This window comes from Gobius niger (assembly GCF_951799975.1).
Source record: "Gobius niger genome assembly, chromosome: 17".
Classification (NCBI taxonomy): domain Eukaryota; kingdom Metazoa; phylum Chordata; class Actinopteri; order Gobiiformes; family Gobiidae; genus Gobius; species Gobius niger.
The window spans coordinates 6,823,838-6,851,603 of NC_136868.1; the positions used below are offsets into that span (position 1 = coordinate 6,823,838).

Genomic DNA, 27,766 nt, shown 5'->3' on the forward strand with positions numbered 1-27,766 from the left:
CACCTCCGCCTCCCGCTGACAGCTTCACAACTGTCAATCATCCGCACAGGAACAAAAGCCAGGCAAATGATCGTTACTCAAGGGACGAATGAGGAATCGATAGAAGATGCTAAGTAGGGCTGCCAAAAAACATGTCAAATTGTCCCGACAACTTTTGAGATTTAAGTTGTCGTCTGAAATATGAAATACACTGACGCAAGATCTATGCATTTCAGATCAGGTTTGTAGAGGTCTGAATTACAGAGTTCGTAGGTTTCATACAAATGACCCTATAAACTATTGTCCGACCAAATGATTGCACTGTTTACAATCAAAAAGCGATTTTTAGCTCTGAGTCGCAGCTAAGCCACACATGCCTTCTATCCCTACTATTGTTCTGGCTATTGCACGTTCAGCTGGACTATATTCGTCTGCTAAAGAAGAAGAAGATGGCAAAAGACTTTTGTGTTTTAATGTTCATCGAGTCCTGGCTCAAATGTAAGTCGGAGTTTCACAGGTGGCCCTCAGCTGAAGAGGTGTCAGACCCAGGGGAGAAGGAGGAGGACAAGGATGAAGATGAAAAGGAGTGAAAGGAGGAGGCAGCTGGGATTGAGAAGGAGGAGGAACTGACCAGTGCAGGACACTATGCTCTGAAACAGGGGCAAACCCAGGAGGTGTTTCAGACGATCACTGAAGAAGGCCGTCCAGTGGTCCCTCGCAATAACCCAGTTCACCTTTCGCAGCCTCGCTGTTTCGTGGATTTATTTTTGACAGCGTATGAACGGCGTTCGCGCATTGTGTTCTGCGTCCTGATTGGCTAATCGCAGAGTGAGCCCTCATCTCGCTGCAGAGAGGATCTCTGTGGACCATCAACACATCAGCTCACACCGCTGAGTCACAGGCCGGCATGAGCGGGTCCGACTCCCGTATTTACTTTCTCTGCACTTTTACTGCGAAAATAAACATGGCATGCGGCGCTCGCCTGGGCTAAACGCTCACCTTCTGAAGCCTGCAGAGAATTACCTTTCATAGGTATGAATTATAATTTAAAGTTTATATTGTTATTTTGGTCACTTTATCTTATTACAATCAGATTGGCATAACGTTAATGGAAGTTTGTGTCGCTGGTTTGTTTACTGATAATCAAAATTAGCCCATGAGGAAAAAGGAATAATTATTAACAGAAAACATTGGTTAAGTTAAAATATAAATATAATATAATATGATCGAACAAAACGTATCGTAAGTCATGTTGATGTCAGGGTTGCCATCTCCTGTATGCGTCAATTACAGGTCAATCAGGGCCTGTTCGATAAAAACTTGATAATATACTGTATATATATACAGTATATATATATATATTTAAAATGTGGCAAGAATATTGCAGAAATATCAAACTGTGATAAGTAGCAATCCTTAATCCTTATGATCACACTTGCATGTGTTGTTATGATGGGTTTTATCAGAAAAATGCCAACAGTCATTATGCCAGTTCCATTACATTACATTGGCTGCTTAATAACATATGCCGGACCAAGATGGCGGCATGGCGTCTGTATTTCGACAATAAGGACATTTCTCTCCTTTTTATTTCTATGGTTTCAATTCCCCCATCTGTAATGTGACATCTTAAAATCTTATTAGACAAAAAAAATCACACAGTGACACCAGGCATAAGGGAGAACCCGTGTGAACGAGTGAGAAAAGTGTATAAAGTGTGTGGTGACGGTTTTACAGCCTTAAAACATATATTATATTTGTAAAAAACAAAGTTGACTACTTTGCGGATTTCGTTTATTGCCGGTTATTTTTAGAACGTAACCCCCGTGATAAACAAGGGACCACTGTACACTGTACACTGTACTGTACATCTGACTGCAGTTTCGTAGTACAATTGCATATCAGTGTCTAAAGACGTAGCAACATGGTGATATCATGATACCGTTTGGTCTGAATTGCACGATTCTGGGTGTGAAATACATTGTTTTGTTGTATGATGTGATAACTTAACTTATTGTGAGCAGAGAACTGATATTTAATGTTAAACCAAAGTCAGCATTTTCCTTTTTCCTGGTGTAGTACTAGAAACATCACACACAAATGAACTTCTGCTTTTCAACCTCCAGCTGTGCGTATTTAAGTAACGACTGATTTATTTTGGGTTTTTTTGTGCAAATGCAGCTTGAGCGCAGTGTACATTGAACCGCGTCGTAGTACATTGATTTGATTAGCCTAAACTCCAGCATCAATTAGCCTGTAATGCGAGAGGGCACTTAGCCTCGGCTCCGTGCACACAACTTTTGGCAAAAATCAATTGACTATAAAATGTCATCATAAACATATTCGGAAAATGGTCTAATCCATAAACATCACTTGTCTTTGCAATAAACAAACATTACAGCTCTTAGCTTTGGAACGTTTAGCGACAGTGCCTCAGTACATCAATACTTTACTTTTTTTTGTGTACTTTTTGTAACAATAACTCTTAATTTTACATTGAATACTGTGCTAGGGATGCACCGATACCACTTTTTCTAAAACCGATACGAGTACGAGTACTTTGATTTAAGTACTCGCCGATACCGAATACCGATACGAGTACAAGGCATTTTCTTCATTCTTACTTTTTTCACAGCAGATTGGTTTGTAATTAGTTCATTTACTCATGTACATTTCCTTAAGTAAAGTAGGCAACACATTTAAGAGCAGTTATATTAGAATTGTGCTGACGCCATTTATTTTATTTTTTCATTGCACTGTCCATCATAGACAGAAAAGCCCATGTCCAAAAGCTCCCCAATGCCTGTGCTTTATTCATGTATGTATTTTTATTTAACAATAATATTGAGATTTTCGTCTTTACTTCAGCTACGCGTATTTTCTCGTGTGTTTATAGTAACTTAGCTACAGGGTTTTCACTGTTCTGCTGCAGCTCATTTTCGCTCAATATAAACATGCTGTATGTCTTTAATTTGGATTTTCTGAGGACTTTTTAGGCGCTGGGTTAGTTTTTGAGATGAATAGACCCCTGGGCATAAAACGGCGTCAGAATGGCCAAAACTGCTAGCCGCGAGTTAGCACCGTTAGCCTGTATGTTGTAAACACTGCAGACGCTGCAGCACTAACAACATTTAGCTCTGGTTAAATCCAGCACAGACTCTGATTTAGAGAGCGCAGTCTGTAATAAAGTCACCTCTATGTGGATTATTGTATTTACACTAAAGAATTCTCCAGTTTGTTGCTTCTTCTCTCCTCAGCTGAGAGCTGCGCCTCGTAGCAGCGCTGGCGGCACGTCAAATGGTATCGGTTTCTGGTATCGGGACCTCATGAATGAGTACGAGTATGAGTACAAGCCTGTGGTATTGGTATACTGTAATCGGTATCGGTGCATCCCTAGACTATGCAGAGTTTAAAAATGTTTAAAGCAAGTATCTTCCTCCCCCTACATGTTCCAACAATGTCCTAATGTGTAGAATGAGCCTTTTCACCACAACTGCCTCTAAAATCCTGCACTGTCACTCAAAAAGGTGTTAATTCGGGTCCGAAGTGCCGTCATGCACGAGCTTAATATAGAAGCTGCAGTTACACGTATGACCTGAGGTGGCAGTAGTGAGTATAAAATGGCTAACTTGCATCTAGCCCCTTTAAACACACATTTCTTTGTGTCTTTTGTTTTTTTTACCCGTGGCCTCATTGTCGGGAAGAGAAGGGGAAGAGAATCTTATAGCGCCTAGGACAAAGGATGCTGTTTTAATAGAATGGAAAAGTTGCAGTCAAAGTTTAAGAATAAGAGGATCCATTTAATGAGTGTGATGATGGCAAAGTTTTGTAACCTATTGACTTGCTTTCCCCAAATAGTTGCACGGTATCTTGCGCTTTCACTTCAGCCTGTATACTTCTGCTTTTGCATTTGTGTATCCCTTACTCACCTGCCTCTTCCACTCTCGACTAACACAGGACTCAGCGATGACTAAGTTTTGAGTGACGCTGATTGTGATGAGCCCCGACAGACTCTGGAGCTCACTTCTGTTGTTTTGTTGACTCAATGGGGACGCGTCCTTACTGTCCTGTCCTTAGTCGTCCTGCGTTCTCCTCATTGGTCCCGCGGAGAAGCTGGTCCGGGACTCGCCTGCACAACAGTGACTCAGGTTTGAAGACAATGGGGTTTAATAGACCCAAAGACAAAAAAGCTTTCAGGGTCATCCGAAAGTTTTTCCTCTCGAAGGGCCAAGACGCAAATGTATTACTGGGCCAAGAGCCAAACGCATTCATTATATGCATATAATTACATAAGATTCAAATAGATAAGTAAGATGGACTTTTCCATGTACTAAGAAGTCACTGCATTGCTTCCAAGCAAGTGTTTTTTGTGCATATACAATATAAAGGTCTCAAACAGTGCTGCACAATATGTGAAGAAGTTGAAGAAATTGCAATGGCAGATATTGGAAAACTGGCTGATCTGCAAAGGGAGGAGAGTTTGACAACAGGAGCAGAACACATTTTGTGACGATGTCAGAGAAACTTCATGGATTACTCTGTGACGTATATCAGAGTGTGGGCTGGTGTTCACTGGAAAAAGAATAATCCTTTTAAGGAGAAATGAAATGAAAATTTACTTGAACTAAGAGATGAAATCTAAAGAGAAGATTTGGTCCAGCCGTAAATGTAACAGAACCTCTTATTACCACACAAGCACATTCAGATTATTTTGTATCTTTTCATTTCCAGTGAAAATAAATATAATAAAATGTAAAAGTGAATCTGCCTGATTTAAGTGGGTTTTATGCTTATTGGCATCAGCATTTTTATCTTATTTAAGATTAGTTGAAACTGAGTCAAAATAAAATACTTTAATTAAAGTGATTTTAAAGCTCCTCTAAGTGATCCCATTTTGCCGGTCCGGCACCATTGCATAACCATCAAGCGCCGCTAGATGCACCACCATGTGCGCCACCATGTGCACCACCATGTGCGCCACACTTGCTAACAGCAGAAGTAGACCGGCGCCGCACCGCCCTCACCTCACAGCACACGCCTCACCCCCACATGCCCCCGAACCATGTAAACACAAACACGTGCTCAAGAGATCGCAAATGTTTGATGTAGAAGTCGCAGCAACAGCTAGCGGCTAACAGTTCAGCATTATGACAGAAGTTTACAAAAAGATGGTGAACTGACAAACATCTGACCGACCTGCTCTGATGCAGCTGAAATCCTCCTGAAATGTCCGTTTGTTTAATAATCCAACATCTGCAGGCGCTGTCATTTTTCCTCCTCATGATCACAAAGCAAAGCAGCACCGGAGGAGAGGCTGATGCGTTTAAGTGTTGTGGGTAAAAAATGTTCTGCATTGTAAACTTAGTTCGATATGGAAGTATTTTATTCTAAATGCCACGAAAAAGAGAGACTTTCATGAAAGTTGCAGTTTAGCAAATAATTGTACGTCCCAAAATGTTTACATTGCTACATACAGTATCTTATATGCTGATAAATGTGTGATTTCCATATCTCATTGAATGCAATCAGAGCAGCTTGTAAAGTGTGGAGGCGAGTGATTTGGGTGAAGGAGGAAAAGCCAGGTGAGGGGAGGGAGGTGGTGGTGGAGCAGAGCAGGGTTCACTACGCCATCGCTTAGGGCAGCTTTTACCTCTGATTCGAGCACATAAACTTCAGTTTGACTTTACCCAAATCTAAAAGCTTCTTGAAAAAGTGTCAAAAAGCGACGTAAATGAGATGAAAACTGGTATAAAAATGCAATAAAAACGTGACAAAAGGTGACAAGAACGCAATGTAAAAATAATTGTAAAATACTGACGGCAATGCGGCAAACACCCGAGAAAAAATACCCGTTTAGATGAGTTTGGGTAAAACTGAACTGGAGGAAATGCACTTGTTTAATGCGGGGGTTATTTAGTCATCTAATGTAGGACGGCAATTTTTCCAGTGTTTTGAGGTTGGACAAAATATGTACTAATAACACTGACCTTTAAGAGAATATAACATTATAATATGGACTTTGCATAATATTTGCCCTCGCCAGTGTGTTATGCGGCTGAATTTGTGCACATTATTCCGTCTTCATGGCTCGCGTGGTAACATCACCGTGATGGAGGATGATACATAAGCGCAGCAGGGTCGGAGAGAGCCTCGTTCCTCTTCAGTCTTTTGTTTCCACATTTCTCGGTGCAGCCCATTAACAGTGCCCTCTGAGGGGTGGCTTTATAATCATACATAATGGATGAATACAGACTGCAACAAACAAGTGTCAGAGTGGAAACAGACTGCTCCCGATCAGAGCTGGCCCCCTTTTATCCTCTTTATTGTCAGGTCTTTATACAAGCCACAACAACAGCTTCTAAATACTGATTTCTTGACCTAAATGCAACGGAATATGGCTCTATGAAAGCAGATCAACCTACTGTACACATGATATCACCTAAATCATTGCAGCGATTTGCTAATTTGACTATAATTTTTATGTAAATACCTTTAAGATTTTAATATATTCCATTGGAAATGCATTTGGTTTTCAAACTAAGGCTAACCTTTCATAGTAAGCCTACCTTTGCGCAGACTGAACCAAAAACAGCAATTTAGACATGCATAAATATGCTGTAGGTTTTGCCGTTCAGAAACCGCCAGGCAGAAGACATAAGTGTCATGAATTTAAGTTAAGCATGAGCAGGTTGGAAGAGCGTTGTGTTGCCCCAGATACTGGTCACTCGTGGTGGAAGTGGAGGTTGGAGATGGATGTGCGACGGAGCCGTGAGAACATATTTTTGCTAGGGAGTGCTGAGGGACAAGATTGCCCCCAAAACTGCTTTTTCTCTGCTTATTTCCCATGGATTAATATTGCCTGCAATACATAAACCATCCACAAGGTGTTGCTGCCGCACCCCCAGCACCCTGGGTTCCCACAGATTGTGCGAGGGGTGGATCAAAGGTGGGCAAAGGCGGTGACGGGGTGGAGGTGGGTTGCAGCACAGTTGGCAAGCGGACAAGGTCATGAAGGAGGCGGGTTAAATAGTGAAATCCTTGTTTCTGATTGGCTGCGGCGAAGGCACGGCAGGCGATGAGGTGATGATTTAATGAAGGCAGGTGATGCTGTAATAGTTCGCCATTACACGCTAGGCCCGTCCCGATATCAAAATCAAAAGTTTGATATATTGAGGCAGGAAATCGCCATAAACAAAGATATTGAAGAACTTATACTACTTACCCTAAAGTTTTAACAGCTAGGCTCTGTTCGAAAAGCACTTAATCTTAAAATATCCAACATTGAACATGAAATATATCCATCCATCCATTTTCTTCCACTGGTTCGTTTCCGGGTCGTGGAGGCAGCCGTTGGAGCTGCCCAAATCAGCCCCTTATGGCTCTTCTTGCAGGTGGTGAGTCCACGGGAGGACGGCCTCACGATTAACTGGGCCTGTTGGTCTCTCATTAGGGGCTTCTGACCTGTCACCTAGGATCTGGTTGCCATGGGAGACCCTTCCAGGGGCACAAAGCCCCCGACAACAAAGCCCCCAGGATCTCCAACACATTAAGGTGGCGGTTCCAGGAGGGGACATGAAATACAATGACACACAATTTACTTTGGGTAAAAAATAAAGTATTACATTAAAAAAATGGGGAAATAATGCAAATAAATGCTTTGACGACAAATGTTGGGCCCATGTGTCATTTATTTTTGAGTTGATATAGCAATTATCGTGACAGTCCTATTGCGTAAGCAGAAATACTGACCTCTCATTGCTGGAGGGTTCATACGTGTTCATCCAAATAACCTAAGCAATCATGTCCCTCCTGTAGCTCTTACCTTTTGACATTTCGTACCTTGTTTCACATCCATCCATCCTCTAACACGAAGCACTTAAGCCGCTCTTACACATCAGCGCTTTCGTGAAAACCCTCCAGGTCAGACAGACTAACAGGCGTGGGGGTGTTTTAAAGGAAATACACCAGCCAGTGTCGAGATCCGAGACAGAGCGCCTTTCTTCTTTCCGCCCACCTCAGCGGCAGCGGCGGCAGCAACAGCGCGGCCGCGTCTCCCACTCAAACCAATAATTAATAGCTGTCATGGCCACCGCGATCAATATCACCTCATTATGTGTGTTTGCATAACCCTGCCGCTTCTTCGTCGATATATTCCAGTGGAAATGCGCGGAAGCAAAAAACCCACGAAGCGCTATCGATTTGCACAAGAAAGTTCCGTCGAGCTGGACAAGCGCAGGATTTCCATATTGCGAGTTGCGTTTTGATGCGTTTCTCCCAGACGTGGGGGGAAAAATCAATAGGAGGTAGGCCAGGCACTTAGTTCTGTGGTCATCGCTGTTAAAGCCAATGAGAGGTTGTACGGTCAGATTTGTAAGAGGAGCGATCGATGAAGAAAGCTGGAGAAAACTGCGGAGTAAATCGTGGGCTCTTGTGGCTTAGACCCGAGGATTTGTTTTATTGTACCCAGACTGAGATGTTTCTAAAAGTGATGGAACGGTTTGGGCAATACGACTGCGTGATTTGGGAGGGGGGGAAAGTTTAAAGGGATATTTCAAGATGACATAGGGCCTCATTTCTTAGTTATCCAGAGTGTTGCTGATTTCCGGAGATCATTTTTTTCTTATATTTGAAGAGTTTCGTGGCGCTAGGCTAGTGCAAGGCTAGCGCATTTCAAAGGTATCAGCTAGCCTGCATTGAAAAACAGTCTGACACACTCCACAGTGCACCTGAGGCAAATAATTTTAACCATTTTGCATTTAAAATAACTTATATTTGAGCAGCATCAGCTTCGTGGTTGTATCAGCCAGTGATTCCCAACGATTTTTTGTCTTTCGTACCCATTTGGCCTTTCAGTGGTCAACCGTGTACCCCCTGCCTCAAGGGTGTTACAGTTTATATAGAAAGTAATACTTAAAAGTATATTTGTAAGAAAAAGGACAATGTTACAAAATGTCAAAATAAACCTACAATTCTCCCAAAGCATCACATTTTACTGAAAAATATAGAAATGATGTTACATTTTCCCCTTTTTCCAATCTGAAATAGTTCCAAGTACTACCTGCTAGGTCCTCGAGTACCCCCAAGGATCCCCTTACCCCTAGTTGGGAAACACTGGTGTAAGCTACGCAGCGGCGGAGTGATCTGCTAGAAAATGGTCCCTCAAAATGCGATTATTGATGTGATGCAAGGTCAGTTATATTCCCAAAGTTATTCTATCGACATTTATATGGTTAGTCTGGTGTTATAAGTGATTTGCCTCAGAGGAACTGTGGAGTAAGTCAGACTGTTTCTAGTGCAGGCTAGCTGATGCCATAGACATGCGCTAGCCTTGCACTAGCCTAGCGCCACAAAACTCTTCAAATATAAGAACAGGCATTAATTACCAAAAAAATATCTCCAGAAATCAGCAACACTGTGGATAACTAGGAAATGAGGCCCTAAAGTCAAAAATCCTGAAATATCCCTTTAACTAAGCACAGAAAACTTGAAAGCCGAGATGGAGTTAACAGTGAACATACCAAGCTAGATCGTCTATTCAATTGTAAGAAAAGAAAGCAGTATTGTTGGACGTAGGACAACACTTTCTGAATCGTGTCAACAGAAGGCCATATTGACTTACCCTGTGGACTCCGGAGGTGTGAGAGACGCAGCTCGCGCCAAGTGTTCAAGGCCAAGTCGTGTTCGGGGGGGGGATGGTGAGAGCTGGAAGGAAATGGTCTTGTATTGTCTTTGCTGGATAATTTATGTTGGGTCTGTAAGTGTAAATTAAACATATAAGAGAAACGATTCATTTGTGACTCTGCTGTTATGAATATTCACAATATTGCTCCCCTTTTCTTTTCCATAGTCACCCGTCCTGTCGCCAGTGATTATAGCCAATGTGGGTGAAGTGTCTTTCCCAGGGGCGCGTTGACATTTGGCTCGTCTTGGCGATGTTTGAGCTGATGAATCTTCGGTTAACCCATTGTACCACATCGTCTCATACAGCAGCTCTTTTACGATATTTAAAAAAAGAAATATAGACATTGGTTGTCCTTGCAACGTTGGTGCATATTTTAATTGAGGCTTTTTAATTTGTTCATAGTGGACAGAGTGCCTTGTTTTTGTTGTTGTACCTTTACACTTTTTTGACAGTTCAACCCGACAGACCACTAAATATTTTTATTTGGTTCAGGGTTTTTGTGGGGCACTTAAAGTGGGGGTATTATGCAAAATTGACTTTTTCAAGCTTTACATCATGTTATTATGTCATTCCCTCATTAAAAACATGCCTGAAGTGTTGCCTTGGCACATTCAAGTATTTTTGAGTAATCTGTACAAACTCTGATGGCGGCCATTTTAGGGACAGCTTTGCCTGAGTCCTCCTAGGAACGCCCCCACCTCCTGGAGACGCCTCCGAGCTTTCGTCACCAGCCGAGTAACCAACCACTGCTCCTCAGCAGAACCCCCTCCCCACTGATGCCACAGACAGTGTGTGGAGGGGGCGTGTCGGAAAGGGTCAGAGGTTCTTAAAGAGACAGAGGCCTATTTCAAGACATTCACTACAGCCATTTTGAGAGAGCAATTTTATACAAGGCAGTTATTCTAATTTACTGCATTTACAGACCAACAGAAGGTTTGGTCATCATTGTAGTGTGATATAGACTGGTGCTATGTGAGTGAAAAAAGCATAATACGCCCTCTTTAAGGAATTCATTGTTTCAAAAGGAAGGCCTTTTGAAATCTATTTCAACTTTACATTTCTTAAGATAAGATAAGACAGGACTTGATCTCACAAGCTTTTTCCTCACGTTGTCGTCACTTTATTTGTTGACATTTTTCCATTGCTTTTTTGTTGGGTTTTCGTCACACTTTCAATCGCTTTTTATCTCTCTTTTGTGGCTTTTTTGGGTCACTTTTCTGTTCTGCTCTTTTTTGTTGCTATTTGACACTTTTTTCAAACCGAATACAAAATATAACAGTAAAAAAATCCTTGCTCAACTATTTTTTTCTGCATAAATTTGTATACATTTGTCAAAAATCCATAATTTATGATCCAAAACACAAAACAGTTTTAGCTGACATTGCATTCAACTTTTTGACCAAAAATTGCTCATTTCATCGAATCTACTTTTGAAAATTGAAATTGGAAATCTTCAGAAATTTATATTTTTTTGTGTCATTAAAAATATAGTATTTGGGCATTTGAGTACATTTGACGTGCTGCTGACTATATATCTTTGCTGGGACAATGCATGTTAATAAACACGCTACGCCAAGCAATGGCAAAACACAAACTCATTCATCCTGGCCCAAAGTCGAGCCTCTTGCTGCACGGTCGGTGAGAGATGTATCTACTTCTTTGTATTGTTTGAAGGTGAATCTGGTTTCAGCCAAGAGAAAAGTGTCACGTTGTTCACCATTTTCCCAGTCGCCCCTGAATAGGTTTAATTAACAGTAAAGAGTGTTTGTGGTCTGGCACTCGACGATAACCGAGCCCTCTCCGGCCTCATTAGTCTTTCACCAGTACAGTGTCGATCCTGGTCCTATTGAAAAACATTAGTGCCTCTTTCACAGCTCCATTTTCCGATTATAAATGTTGTTTGCGCCAAGCGTCTGACAGTGATGGACTCCCACTGCTACAACCTCCAGACCCTTTCATTTTGCAATTCTATCTCTCTCTTCATGTCCCTCGCACCCTTTTAACACGTTCAATTGACACTTTCTTTAGTCCCATCTTTCTGGAGTCTAAAAATATTAGGACATCATTGATCATATTTAAAGTGCTTTTGCTGCTCCCTCATGAAAAAAAACAATACCTGGAGTTTTGGTTTGCCTGTTTGAGTAATTGTTTGTTAATATCCAGCATATATTGTTTTTAGCCTTATTTTCCAGTCCATGTGCCTTCTCCAAAATGTTTATAACATGCAGTAGAGCTCATTTATGTTTACTTTTTGAAACTATTTGGCGAATGTAGAGAATGAATCACATAGCTTTCAATGCGTATGTGTCTTGTGCTTTCTACATCACAGACTAAATGCTCTCAGACTGGATCCATATGTCACTTTATCATGTGTAATCGGATTTCTCCAGATGTAATAGCATTGATAATACATTTCTCTCACTGTCAGTCACAACGATGTCTTCATACAATACATGTTCAGCAAACAAATAGTCCATGGGCCAAACCCCAAAATCTGGCAAATCGGTACCGAAAAGGTGGCAAAGGCTATCGTTGATTTTTAAGTAGGTCCATGTCTGAGGTTTATATTTTTGTATGATAGCCTTTTCAGAGTTACAGCTTTATCATAGTTTTCAGCTGTTGAAGTGAACCAACGCCATGTCAAAAAAGTCGCTTTTGACACTGGTCCATATTTTGGTTGAGGCCATTTCCAGCCCATTAGATACTGATTTACACCATTGTATTTGGTATCATTGTAAAGAAGACGTTTTCATGTTTCATTTGAGCCCAAATGTACTACTCTGTGACTATTACCATGGTAACCATAGCTCCTCAAACACAAACCTGAGGACATTTTTTCACCATTTTCATAAAAACAGTTTTACTATGTTTAACGCTGTTTCTTCAAGGAACATCACAGAGACAAATGTTTGATACTGGGCAACTCTCTAGACTCTGAGGATTCAGGAAATGTATAACATGTCAGTACTTTCTCAACTTAAGGCTTCACTGTGAGCCATGAAGTAAAAGAATGTCCACCTCACATGAGCCTCTCCCATTGAAATAAGCCTATATCTGCCATTCTAAGGTTGGAACAGCTGGTGAGACTTTCTGTCCAGGACAGGCCAATGCAACTTGAAATTACATTTATAAAAATTACAGTTATTCTGTATTATATAACCTGATACTAAATTGTAAAAAAACAAAACAAAAAAAAAACATATTATGTAGCCTATACACTGTTTATGCACTCACTCAATCACTTTCACTCATTCACTACTGAAACCACATAATTCTACATTGGTAATTGGCAAATAAATAAAGTTTCTAGCGATATAACATTGCAGACACCATTGTCTTTTGCTTCCAGAGAGTTGTGCAGTCGAATGGCCCTCGGGACAAAGACAAAAGGGGGTTAACTATTGCTAGATTTTGAGCCAAAAGCTAGGTTAGAAGTACCAAGGTGTTCTACCATACTAGAACTGGATTCTACAGAAAATTGACTCAGGGGACATGAAACAAAAAGAAGAACATGCAAACTCTATGCAGAAAGGTCCCACATGGCCTGGGATATCCAACCCAGGAATGTCTTGCTGTGAGGTGACAGCTAGACATTCAGTCACTCTTGAATCCCCTTGTACAAAAAACATTATGCTGATAGAAAAGGGTGAAGGGAATGCCTTTATGTCCAAGAAGTTGTGGAAATTGTAAGTTTAGCTACAGCTTAAACACAGCCACAGTTCTGTGTCCTGCATAACTCCTGCAGCTGAGGGAGATCTGGGAGAGCTGTCTCCCAGAGACACAAACTGTAGTTGGTTAGACAGTTGGTTATGCAAGAACCAAGCTTTTCCTGCAACAGTTGACAATGGCGACCTGTGGCCAATAGCAATGTTATGTTTTCTTCCAACCAGACTCTGCGACTGTGAAGGGGCAAGGGAGAAGTGGGGGTGAATTTCGGCTGAGTACAGACTGGAACCACAGCAGGACCGGCTTTACATCTTTTTCTCTCAGACATGGACAGTGGTTAGCTCAAGTTTTTTGTTTGATCTGATAGAGCTTATAGAAGCCCATAACTCTAAAGGAAGAACATGAGGCAGCACGATGTAAGCTAGGAAAATAATGTGGGTCTTGTCTTGTTTGGAGCAGCGCTGTCCTTGCGCCAGGTGGAAGATCTGGCCCAAAAATTATTGAATGCGCAGGAGAGATTGCATGCCCTCAGTGGTTAGTCTTAGTGCTTAGCGTTGTCTTGCCTCTCAGTATGAAGCTCAATGTAGGTGTTTTTGTGTGGAGTTTACATCCTCTGTCTGTGTGGACAGATTTTCTTTGGATGCTTTGGTTTCTTCCATTCACATAAAAGATGCTGGTATTGAGATAAAATGTGCACAAGAGGCAACAAGAGCTTTCAGAGGTGGTGCCTGCTGAGCTCCCAAGAGACAGTTTTCTAGTTGCATTTGACTGAGCTCGATATAACTATTGTCAGCCCGAGGTGATGCTGAGCCCTGCAGAGGTGGCTCAGCGAGGGGAGGGTTCTCTTGTAAATGCGTAACATGCATGATGCAGCGCGCAATGTTTAATAAAGATTAAAGAAATAAAAGTGTTCCTCCGCTGCTGCAGCCACTCGCTGCAGATCCTAGCTGAGCGAGCGGGACAGAGAGGAGCAGCCTCACGTTGGACACCGTTCGAATGCGCAAAGTTACGAAATGTACAGGATTTAATTGATCAGAAACTGTCATATCGGCTGCAGAGGGGTCAGAGTTATGCAGCAGTTGCAAGAAAACTGTAGCGTATTGGAACATTTGCGCTACAGCTGCAGGATTCTTGGAGCGGCTGAATTGGGAAAAAAAAACGTTGCTATGCGCCCTGTGAAATGTGCTTCTTTCTTTTGGACTGAGCTGTGGCTACACAAGGAGCATCATCAGGAGGTAAAGACTGACACACGATGGAAATGTCTCCTTAAAACGCAGATCAGACCTGGTGTTGTGGCACTTGAGGCATGAGTGGTTTATTTGTGGAAAACTGTTGTTGTTTTGTTGGTAGGGGTGTGTTTGGTGTTAGGGGTGTGTGTGTTGATCTACTGTATCAAAGTAGGCCGTGCGTAACCTACGCTCAAACAGACTTTTCAAGGTAATTTCGCTTTTGTTTTCAATTTGACGTAGAAGAAGACAAGGCAGCGCGATGTAAAGAGGAACATAATGTGAGGGTTGCCATAGAAGAGCAGTGCGAGTGCTGCTTATAATGAACCACGCCTCAGTCGGCCTCTTTTTCTTAAACAACGCCCTCTCCCTAGCAGCACAGCCTTTAGCGCAAAACCTGCGCCACATGCAAGATCGCACGTGCACCACGTTGCGTTTAGAGTTGCGCACGGACTGTGCCAGTCACAAGATCTGGCCCATGAACTTTGTACACGGCACCAAGGATTGGCATCGGCAAGTCTAAGGTCTGGGGTTTTAGAGGAGGCATGCTTTGAGTGGTCAAGTTAAAATATCTTGAGATATAGTTCATAACTAGGGAAGAAAGGATAGAGTATGAGTATAAGGAATACTCTTCACATGAGACAAGTCGCCCAAACGAATTCATTCAGTCCACACTTGGTGGTAAGATAATTAACCCATGGTCAGGTCATGGAGGCAGCAGCAAAGCAGAGATTTCCAGACATCCCTCTCCACTTCCTACAGCTTTTTTGAAGGGATCCCGAAGCTTCCCAGGCCACATAGAGACAGTGTGTCCCCGAGCCACCTAAGATGGCTCTCCCCGATGGGAAGAAGCAGCGGCTCTATTCCAAGCTCCTCTTAGGTGACTGAGGAAACTCCTTTCGGCCGCCTGCATCTGCGACCTTGTCCTTTCGGTCATTACCCAGATCTTATCACCATAGGTGAGGGCAGAACATAGATCAATCAGCAAATCAGCTCCCTCTTCACCACAACAGTCCGATACACCGATCACTACCGATGTCGCACTGATCTGTCTATCGATCTCACGCTCCATCCGTCCCTCACTCGTGAACACGACTCTGAGATACTTGAACTCCTCCACTTGAGGCAAGGCCTCTCCACCGATCTGGAGAGGGAAAGCCACCCATGGCCTCGGATTTGGAGATGCTGATACTCATCCCACTTCACACTTGGCTGCAAACTGCCCCAGGGCAGCTGAAGGTCCTGATTTGATGAAACCAACAGAACAACACCTGAGATCCTGGGGTTCCCAAACCGGACACCCTCCGGTTCATGGCTGTGTCTTTCTGTCCATAAAACTAATAATTCATTTATACAGCATATTTCATGTGCACAGACTCAATATGCCTGGGAAGAAAATAAATAAATTACACAACATAAAAAAACTCAAATACATTAATACAGCACAAACACAAAAAAACAGAAAAGCTGGAGAAATTCCTCTGTGATTTAGTTCTGGATGAGGCTAAGCTTTAGTTTTGAGTTGACTCTTCATGTCCTGGTTATAATCTATAACACCTCACACCTCACCATCTCTATATTACTATATTTTATTTATTTGTAATGAAATAAAACAACTTTACTGAAATGACCTTACAAAATGTTTTACTTTATTAACTTACTAATCAGTAAAAAAGGATGTTGTTCAAATGTGTGGTTTATGAAAAATTCAAATTCAACTTCAAATTCAACTTCAACTTTCAAATTCAACTTTCAAATTCAACATTAACAACTAAGTTAGTATCTAGTGTAAAATATGGTATTTTTTTTGGCACAACCATGTGGTGTCTACAAAGACACACTTTTGGAATTATCTTGGATTATTGAGACATTTTAGACAAATGTACAGGACTATGTATAGTAGTGAAAGAAACAGAATGGCATTGTGTGTATATAGCATATAATATGATAAATATCTACAATATATAAAATAGATAAACAACTTTTTGCTGAAAATACAGAACTGTTCTTCTCCACAAATGTAATTTCAAGTTGCATTGGCCTGTCCTGGACAGAAAGTCTCACCAGCTGTTCCAACCTTAGAATGGCAGATATAGGCTTATTTCAATGGGAGAGGCTCATGTGAGGTGGACATTCTTTTACTTCGGGGCTCACAGTGAAGCCTTAAGTTGAAAAAGTACTGACATTTTATACATTTCCTGAATCCTCAGAGTCTAGAGAGTAACCCAGTATCAAACATTTGTCTCTGTGATGTTCTTTGAAGAAACAGCGTTAAACATAGTAAAACTGTTTTTATGAAAATGGTGAAAAAATGTCCTCAGGTTTGAGTTTGAGGAGCTATGGTTACCATGGTAATAGTCACAGAGTAGTACATTTGGGCTCAAATGAAACATGGAAATGTCTTCTTTACAATGATACCAAATACAATGGTGTAAATCAGTATCTAATGGGCTGGAAATGGCCTCAATCAAAAAAAGGACCAGTGTCAAAAGCGACTTTTTTGACATGGCGTTGGTTCACTTCAACAGCTGAAAACTATGATAAAGCTGTAACTCTGAAAAGGCTATCATACAAAAATATAAACCTCAGACATGGACCTACTTAAAAATCAACGATAGCCTTTGCCACCTTTTCGGTACCGATATTTGGTCTGGCCCATGGACTAAAAGTGCTGTATATTTTATGCTCCAAAGTCAATGCCATCCTTAAAGGGATATTTCAGGATTTTTGACATAGGGCCTCATTAGTTATCCAGAGAGTCCAGAGTTTAGTGGTGCTAGGCTAGTGCTAGGCTAGTGCATGTCTATGGTAACTATTAGCCTGCATTAAAAACCTCTTCAAAATCATGGGGTCGTCCTCCAAACGTTGCCATATCTGATTTGTAGAAGCTCCTTTGTGAATTCCACGTGTAGTAATGCGGCAGCACGTAAACAAACTACTGTAGATCCGGTAACCGAGCAGATCACTCCGCCGCTGCGTAGCTACAACCAGGAAGCTGATGCTGCTCAAATATAAGTTATTTTAAATGCAAAATGGTTAGATTTTAAAAATTATTCAGTCAACACAGACATTTACATGGGTAGTCTGGTGTTATAAGTGCTCGGGTCAGACAGTTTTTAATGCAAGCTACTAGTTACCATAGACATGCACTAGCCTAGCACTAGCTTAGCACCACTAAACTCTTCAAATATAAGGCTTGAATTAATTAATATATATATATCCAGAAATCAACAACACTCAGGATAGCTAATAAATTAGGCCCTATGTCAAAAATCCTGAAGTATCCCTTTAAGATGAGATAAGATTTGATTTATTGATTTCACAATGGAGGAATTCGGCACTTAATAAGATCACTCAGGGTGTGAAAAATATTCTGGAAATGTGCAAACAGTTAAATAGTTAAAATAGAGGTACCTTATGTACAATGAGTGACGAGTGGCAGTATTTTGTATTACCATTTTATAATATTGTTATTGTACACAGCCTGAACAAAACAAAGGTCACTACGCCTGCGCAAAGCCTTCTCCAGCACATGCCGAAGATTCTCAGTAGGGTTTAGACCTGGACTCCGTAGGGGCCAATCCGTGTGTGAAAATGACATCTCACGCTCCCTGAACCACTCTTTCACAATGATGAATCCTGCTTGTTGCATCTGTTCAAAAGCAGGACCGTCTAAAAGCTTCTTACAGCCCACAGGCCGGTGTAATGCCTCGTTTGAAAGCCATGACCTACAAAACTCATCTAAGGTTTTCCTCGTTGTGTTGCCATGTTGTTGTCGCTTTTTTGTTGCTTTTTGTCATGTTTTTGTTGCTCTTTCATCTTCGTTTACGACTCATTTACTAAGAAGCTGTTTGGGTAATGCCTGGACACCTGGATCATAACTGGAGAAAATGTGCTTGGTTAAGGCGGGGGGTTTTAATATGCTTGTCAATCATGTCTATCGGGAATTTGAAGAAATCACCCCTCACCCCCATCAGGGAAGAAGAAGTCCGTAGATGGAATAACCTGGTCATTCAGGATGTTCAGTTCATCAGTTGATGCTGCTGAACATAGACCTGACCAACAGCAGCGACCCCAGATCAGAACAATTAGTTAAAGGAACAGGCCACCATGTTTACATTCTGAAACATGTTCTTACCTGAGCTTAGACGAGTTGATGCGTACCTGTCTGGTCTTTGTGCGTGCCCTCAGTCACGCAAAATGACCAAAGATGTTGTTAGCATTTGGCTTCTTCCAATGTATTCCTGTAGCTCCAAACGGGTTGAAGTTAGAAGTGACCACGCTCTTCCACGGGCACGCACACAGACCGGACAGGTACACATCAACTCGTCTAAGCTCAGGGAAGAACATATCTCAGTATTGAAAAACAGTGGCCTATTCCTTTAAAGTGGCGACATTTGTTTGGTCAGGCAGTCTATTTGTATTGTCCTTTTACAGAAATGTGTTCTCTACTTCTGCTCAATAATTGAAACAATTCTTCTTTTGCTTGGTTTGCAAATAACAAAAAAAAATGATGGGCTAAACATAACAGTCTTCTGCATATTCACTTCTCTGTCAGTTATAATTATGTCGGGCGTATTTCCACTGTGGGAGGATTCAGTTTGAGGAGAATTAGGTGAAGTCCACAGTGACGTCTTCATCAGTAAAATTAAACCCCTCAAAGGAGGGCAGAGGGACCCACATTCACAAAGAAACCGAGATGTCCTCTATTAACACATTCATTGGTGACGGGTGTTTTCTCGATAGCTGGATTCATTTCTAGACTTGGTGAGTTTGCATGTTCTCCCCTTGTCATTCCTCCAGGTGCACTCTCTGGTTTCCCCTACCACTAAAAACAAGAGCATTATGGCCCTCTCTTTAGGCACTCCCCAGAGACAGAATCTGAATCTCAGTGGGACTTTCCTGCTTAAATGAAAGTTAAGTGTGTACAAAAAAGCGCTTTATAAGTTCGATGTATTATTATTATTATTAAAAACAGTTTGAGGTAATACAAGAGCTGGACACTGTTAAACGATACCACTATTGATAAAAAGCTTAGGGAAGCTACTGGTATCGAAAACAAATACATTTGATTGTCTACTGAGCTAGAAATTCATCTATGTCTCACAGACACACAAAGATACAAGACTAGGACAATACAAACAGGCCTAGGGGGAAAATACATGAAGTAGAAATACAATAGAAATATTATATAGCAATTCAGTCCATTTCTGTGGCCATTGTGTTTTTAAGATAAGATGATACTTTATTGATCTCACAGATGGAGAAATTGCATATGCCTGTTGGTTTCAGGGATTAAAGGAAGTTACTTGTTTCAGCTCATATAAAGTATACGCATTTAAAAGAAATAGTCTTTCATGGAATAAATGTAATTTATTGTTCTGTTTTATGGTTTTATGAATATATGACAAATATTATAGTACGTCAGTAGTTCCCAACTTTTTTGTCTTATATGAAAGACTAAAGGGTCTTTCATTTCAACTCAAAAGTAGTATCGTGAGGGTGCCTCCGATTATTTAGAAAATGCTCTAACTAAACTCAGATTTATTAGTATTTAGAAAAGGCAAAGATAAGGCTAAATAAGGCTAAAAACACACGTAATTATTTTTCTTTTAAAATCAGACTGAAATACAATTCAGTTTCATCTTTTAAAAAAATGTTTCGAAGGACCCCCTACCAAACACTCACATAGGCCCCCCCCCCCAATGAGAAACAATGGTATAGGTGTTCAGAAAGTATCATTCGGGTATCTGTATCTGCATGTATATAGCAGTACCCAGCCCTAAACAACACAACACCAAACATGTAATTGTTCCCAAGTCACATATTGAGTTGAAAAATGTATGTATATGTGTGTATATGTGTATGTGTATGTGTATGTATGTGTATATGTAATTGTTGTTGTTTTTTGTTGTTGTTTTTTACATCGGTTAGGCCATCTAGTTTGTAAGTTTTTCTTCAAGAATGGGGTTGGAGTTTATAAGATTTTTTTTCTTCATCCAACTCCTCTTCTTCTTTTCATGGAATGTATTGTTTGTTTGTTTTTTGTTGGATTGTTGCTTTATTTTAGGTTGCATTACCTTGAAAAAAGAATAAATAAAATGAAATGAAATGAAATGAAAAATGTCACTATAAAGGTGTACTTTATTAGGTCCCATAGGGAAATTTGTCCTCTGCTTTTGACAAATCCTTTGGTACCGCTGGGGCGACCTGTAGTGCCAGTAATTATGTTCGGTACAGGGGGGTGTCGGAGGCTAGAGGCTCCGCTTGTGTTCAGTCACAGGAGAGACACCTGGTTTATTACATCAAACTTGAAACTTTTTGTACTTTGCATATTGTGATGTCCAGTGGAGCAGACCAACAGGACTAGTGTCACAAAGTCTTTTATTTTCTCCCTTTAGAGAACTTTAGGGGCTTCGTAATTTTCTGATTGGAAACACACCTCTGTGAGTATAGAATATAATGGTTATGATCGCTTACATTAATGAGTCAGCTGAAGTTAGAGTGAGTGGGTGTGTGTGTGTGTGTGTGTGTGTGTGTGTGTGTGTGTGTGTGTGTGTGTGTGTGTGTGTGTGTGTGTGGGGGAGAGGGGGTGGGGGTTGATATTTCATGGTTAGCCCAGGGGCCTCTGGGTAGGTTAAGTCGGCCCTGCATATCAGTCAGTCTCTCGAGTGGTCAGCAAGGAGAGAAATTGTTTTTCCTTTTAACCATTGTCCTTCTTAAAGCAAGCAGAGCAGAGAACAATAGGTCCCTGGGCTAACCATGAAAAGCAGAGCGTTACCATCAAATCATACAGGGATGGAGCTGTCACCACTTGTATCAATTTGTCCGAGCCGATTTTGGCCAAATTATGGGACACGACAAAAAAAAAGAAGCTACAAATATGACAAAACAGCCTAAAAAACACATGACCCCAAAAAAAGACAGAAAACACAACAAAAAAGCCACAGAAAAAAAAAGAAAACATGGGGGTTATTACAAACAATGAAAGAGGAAGGTACTAAATTAACATGTTAGTTCTGGTTTACACATTTATTCCAATTCTTCAGGGTGTGTTTATAGGCGCATTTTCACACCTCGCGCATTTTCACACCTTGCAGGGTCAAGGTTCTGCAAAAAGGCTCTGCAAAAACTAGCCTTCAAGTTCATAAACAGATGCTTAAAGGGGGGGTATTATGCAAAATCGACTTTTTCAAGCTTTACATCATGTTATTTTGTCATTCCCTCATTAAAAACATGCCTGAAGTGTTGCCTTGGCACATTCACGTATTTTTGAGTAATCTGTAAAAACTCTGATGGCAGCCATTTTAGGTGTAGCTTTGCCTGAGTCCTTTTAGGAACGCCCCCACCTCCTGGAGACGCCTCCGAGCTTTCGTCACCAGCCGAGTAACCGACCACTGCTCCTCAGCAGAACCCCCTCCCCTCTGATGCCACAGACAGCGTGTGGAGGGGGTGTGTCGGAAAGAGTCAGAGGTTCTTAAAGAGACAGAGGCCTATTTCAAGACATTCGCTACAGCCATTTTGAGAGAGCAATTTTATACAAGGCAGTTATTCTAATTTACTGCATTTACAGACCAACAGAAGGTTTGGTCATCATTGTAGTGTGATATAGACTGGTGCTATGTGATTGAAAAAAGCATAATACCCCCTCTTTAATAATTAGATACACAGACAGTGGGTTTTTTTCCCGCAAATGTATGAGTTTACAATATCCTAAAGGAGGACAAAAAAAAACCTTTAAGTTGTGCTGAAAATATGAATCTTAGCCTTTAATTTGAAACAAGGCCAGGCCCCAGGGAAGGAATGAATAACGAAAAGTAATTTGTTTGAACAGTGCATTCCTGGTATAGATAAGCACATACTGTGTTTTTCAAGACTAACATCTCCTTTGTTTGAGTGATATTAGTCTCTCTCTCTCTCTCTCACATTTATTGACTCACAGTAAAAGTGTGAGTGTTTTCTGTCCCCAGGCCCGGTACCTGCACATGAAGTACCTGTTCTTCTCGTGGCTCGCTGTGTTCGTGGGCAGCTGGATCGTCTACGTGGAATACTCGTCCTACACAGAGCTCTGCCGGGGGCACGACTGCAAAAACTCCATTGTGAGTAATATCCAGACTTGAGAACTATGTGTTATTCTACGGCGCCTGACGCTATGATTCTGCCGTTTCATCTCGATTCGAGGAAATGTTTCATGAAATAACGCTTGGGGGATTTTCGCTGTTTTTTCTGTGTTATCCTCTAGTGCGACAAATTCAGGAAGGGGGTGATTGACGGCTCGGCCTGCAGCAGCCTGTGCGAGAAAGACACGCTGTACCTGGGAAAGTGCTTCACGGCCAAACCCAACAGCCAGGTACCGAGCTGACACAAACCAGAGTATCACCTCACCACACACAATTCAGCCTGTCCACGTTTTTATTCAAGACGATTTTCTCAAAAGCAGAACTGACACATTTTGAGACAACAGGATTTATTTTAGCGTTTTAGCGGTGTTGCTCCCTCAGAGTTTTTATCAAGGCTCAAGTGATTCTTAGATTTCCACAGACATTTATTTGGCTATCTTCACATGTCTTAAAGGGATATTTCAGGATTTTTGACAAAGGGCCTCATTTCCTAGTTATCCAGGGTGTTGCTGATTTCTGGAGATATTTTTTTGGGAATTCATGCAGTTCTTCTGTTTGAAGAGTTATGTGGCGCTAGGCTAATGCAAGGCTAGCACATTTCTATGGTATCAGCTAGCCTGCATTAAAAACAGTCTGACCCTCTCCACAGTGCACCTGAGGCAAATCACTTATAACACCAGACTAATTATATAATTGTTTGTGTCCATAGAATATTTTTTGCAATATGACTGACCTTGCATCACATGAATGATCGCATTTTGAGGGACTATTTTCTAGCAGATCACTCCGCCGCCGCGTATCTTATACAACCACGAAGCTGATGCTGCTCAAATATACGTTATTTTAATGCAAAATGGTTAAAATTACTTTATCGACACAGACATTTATATCGTTAGTCTGGTGTTATAAGTGATTTACCTCAGGTGCACTGTGGAGTGTGTCAGACTGTTTTTAATGCAGGCTAGCTGATACCATAGAAATGTGCTAGCCTTGTATTAGCCTAGCGCCACGTAACTCTTCAAACATAAGAACTGTCAAAAATCCTGAAATATCCCTTTAATCATGCCAGTAATGCCATTGCCAACAATGCCGTCAGAACTAAGAAAGTAAAGACAATAAAAACTTAAAATAATGTCACAATAAAACACACAAATATCACACAAAGCTTTTCTCTGCTGCTCTCACGATGCACTGGAGGTGACATTTTTGTGCGCAAGCCAATTATCCATTGAGAAAGCAGAAAGATCTTTACTTGTGGGTTGCCAGTTCCTACACACTAAACACTAAAGGGACTTTCTCTGATTTAAATGGTAATAGCTACATTTCCAGCTGATCTTGTGTCTTGTTCTTGAGGAGGTTCTCAGCTTTCAAATTGTCTTCAAGTTTTGTCTAGTGGTTGGAACCCCCTCTCCCGCATATCATTTTAATAAGTGTGTCCCCATGAGGTCAACTTGTTACAATCAATTATAGACTGAGTTCTAATTCTATAAAGGTCTCATGCTACATATACTGTACTTTAAATCTGCATACTCCTCGCCCCGCTGTGTCCAGGTTTACTCTGGGAGCTGGGGCGACCTGGACGCAGTGATCAAGTGCCAGTTGGACGACGCCCCTCGTTACGATTTAGGAAACAAACCGAGGAGAGAGGCCGCGTCCTACGACACTCCCCCCAAAGGAACCTCCGTGGAGAAGTTCAGGGAGATGATCTACAACCATCTCAAGGTCTGAAGATCACATAGTTCACTAATGGGTTTCAGATGACACCTCAACAAGCTATATTTAACATTCAGAGAGAATATTAGGCTATTGGTACAAGAATACTGGCTCCTGCCTTCATCTCAGAGAGGGCCATAATCACACTATAGCCGTCGTTCTCAATCTTTTCACATCAATTACCACCTCATTATACCCAGATCAAATCAGAACAAAATTGGTTGAAGGTCTAAATATAGTCTATATATTTACATAGGGCTAAATTATGTCTAAACTAGGTGTAAACCATGTCTAAATTACGAAAACTCCGAAGTCACACATGAAATTATCTCAATTAAAATGCCAATTTCATAAGAATGCGACTAGTATTATCTGATTAAAATGATAAATTATTAGAAAAACATGAAAACCTTAAAGCTGTCATGAGTACTTTAAAGGAGCCAAGCTCACCTCCATCATGGACAACACCTCCCACCCACTGCAGGGGACTGTAGAGGAGCTGAGCAGCTCTTTCAGTGGAAGACTGAGACACCCTCAGTGCAAGAAGGAGCAGGTCCTTCATCCCCACTGCTGTCAGACTGTACAATAAGACTGTAAAGTAACATGTGCAATAAACTCCTTTGCAAAACTACGTGCAATAATCTGTATCAGCACCACTTTATTCCCTGTACCATCATCACTCCTTTTCCACCAAGCTGGTGCCGGTGCTGGTTCTGGGCCAGTTCCAGTTTCAGAACCGGTTCTTTCGTTTTCCACTGAAAAAACGCTGGCTCTTGGTTCCAAAATCTGGTGCCGGTTGGGAACCAATTAAAAGCTGGTCCAAGAAACGAGCACCAGTGATGTCAGCAGCTGGGGGCGTGGCTCTCTCCTCCAACAAACAATCAAAATTAGTTAGCTTGTGCTTATTAATTCCTGGAGAAGCCAAAACAGTCTGAGGAGGAAGCTGTTGTTTTGCTTTATGCTCTTTAGCTAAAACAAGAGTTAGAAAGAAGAAATCAAAATGTTAACGGCTGCTGTGACAGAAACATAAACTTATTTTTCTGTATTTTATAACCAGAAGTGGCTGTAGTAAGATGTTAGTATCCATTTTTGATGTTGACTTCCCAAAGCGTTGCTATGACAATGGCACAGCTCTCATTTTGGTGGAAAACCAAGTCAGTATGGAACCAACCCGGCACCAGAACCAGCCCAGAACCGGCACCTTGGTGGAAAAGCCCTATAACCTGCACTAGGACTGTAAACTTTGCACCTCGATATTCTACTTCCTTCCTCATTGATTCTTATTTCCTTATTGTTATAATTCCGCCCCTTAAGACTTTTGCTTTTACTTATTGCAGAAAAGATACCTCTTTTTTCTACTATTTCACTGTTTGCACATTTCCTGTCTGTTTTGCAACAACCTGAGTGATCTTATTAAGTGCCGAATGTGACAAGTGAATTTCAATTAGGAAAGGGTTTTTCAGCATTGTATCGTGTACCTTTAAAGGGACTGGATGGCCATTTTATACTCGCTACTGCCACCTCAGGTCATACGTGTAACTGCAGGTTCTATATTAAGCTCGTGCATGACGGCAATTCGGATCGGAAGTAACAACTTTTTGAGTGACAATGCAGGATTTTAGAGGCAGTTGTGGTGAATAGGTCTGAGCCAATGGGCAAGGAATGTGCTTCTCTATGGTCCTTATGGTGGGAGCTGACATTGCTGTAATACCACCCCCTTGAGGCCAGGGGCGACTCCAAGAGACACTTGGATGCATTGATTCTAATGAGACTTTCGACTTTCCAAGAGCAGCTTAAAACCCTGGCTCCAAAGAGTTTTTCCAATGCTGAAAAACCCTTTCCTCATTGTACTATTATACAATTGGTAATATTATACTATTTGTTTTTTAGGCCAAAGTTGGGGATCAGGCCGACCTCTCGGACTTGGCGACTCAAGTCCTGTCCATCTCCGACGCCAACAGAGACGGGCATATCTCTCTCCCCGAGGCCCGCTCCACATGGGCCCTGCTGCAGCTCAACGAATTCCTCTTGGCTTTGGTCCTGCAAGACCGCGAACACACGCCAAAGCTACTGGGCTTCTGTGGCGACCTCTACGTCACGGAAAAGGTCCCGCACTCCCCTCTGTACGGCATAACTCTGCCGTGGCTCATCGAAGTGTGGCTACCCGCCGGTCTCCGCAGGCGCATGGATCAGTGGTTCACCCCGTCGTGGCCGCACAAGGCCAAAATCTCCATCGGCTTGCTCGAATTAGTCGAGGACGTCTTCCACGGTAACTTTGGCAGCTTCCTAATGTGCGACGTGAGCCCTCTCACCTTTGGCTACAACGACAGGCACGACTTTAAGGTGATAGACGCTCGCAACATTGTGCCAGAGACGGTTTTCCAAGAGACCATCAGGCAGCAGCGTTGTGACAATGACGAAGATTGCGTTTATGGGTCAGACTGCGTGACTTCGTGCGATCTGACCAAGCATAGATGCACCACCGATGTCGCGAGGCCCAATTTAGCCAAAGCCTGCGAAGCGCTGAGAGACTATATACTTAGAGGAGTGCCGTCAGACGTGAGGGAAGAGTTGGAGAAGCAATTGTACGCATGCATTGCTCTCAAAGGGACCAACGAGCAAATGGAGATCGAGCACTCGCTGATCCTCAACAATCTGAAAACGCTTTTGTGGAAGAAAATCTCTCACACTAAAGACTCTTAAGAGAAAAAAAGGTTTTGCACACTTTTTGTCCCAGTTTTTACCAGGACCAGAGACTTGTTACTAACCACTGTGGATCAAATATTAGGATTGCTTATTTAAATAGCACTATTTAATATATATTTTAACTTGAATTTTATGTCTATTTAAGAATGCCAATTTATATAACTGTTTTATGTAGTTGAGAGTGTGACAGACGGAAATAAATTAATTATTCTGTGTCTTCCTGTCTTAATGTGGTCAATTATAACAGTCTGCAATGAGCTGGACTTGCATTCAGTTCAGTCTCTGGTGTTAACATTCACCAAGCAGGGTTTGTGCATCATTCCCAGATTTGGACTGGGCCAAAACACTGGCATAATCAGCTCAGCCTTTATCAAACTTTAGTCAAGCCAGGCATAGCTCTGTGTTGCCATCTTGTGGTCATTTTAGACACAGGAAACACATTCATCCTGACCTGAAAGTCGCCATATGCAGACACGGGGAGAAAGGTGGGAATCGAACCCGGGACCTTCTAGGTGAAGCACGAGCGCCAACTGCTTCGCCACCCTGCTGGAGTTGAACACAGAATTGGAAAATTTATGTACACCCAATTTCTCCAGTTTGCATGTTACCATGTTATTACAGCAAAGCAGAGGTTGACCCAAACCAATCTAAACAAGGGCTTCTACAGCCGGCAT

The 27,766-nt window shown here is 41.7% G+C and overlaps 1 protein-coding gene across 1 annotated transcript in view; it reads left to right on the forward strand.

The window, feature by feature from the left end:
* Positions 1–27,289, forward strand: part of dipk1ab (divergent protein kinase domain 1Ab) — a 38,209-nt gene extending 10,920 nt beyond the window's left edge. Inside the window, exons 2-5 of the mRNA XM_079574965.1 lie at positions 22,524–22,652; positions 22,796–22,903; positions 24,225–24,395; positions 26,277–27,289. Of these exons, the coding sequence (XP_079431091.1) occupies positions 22,524–22,652; positions 22,796–22,903; positions 24,225–24,395; positions 26,277–27,089 (1,221 nt within the window). The 3' untranslated portion in view covers positions 27,090–27,289. The remainder of the gene's footprint in view (positions 1–22,523; positions 22,653–22,795; positions 22,904–24,224; positions 24,396–26,276) is intronic.
* The last annotated feature ends 477 nt before the right edge of the window (positions 27,290–27,766 follow it).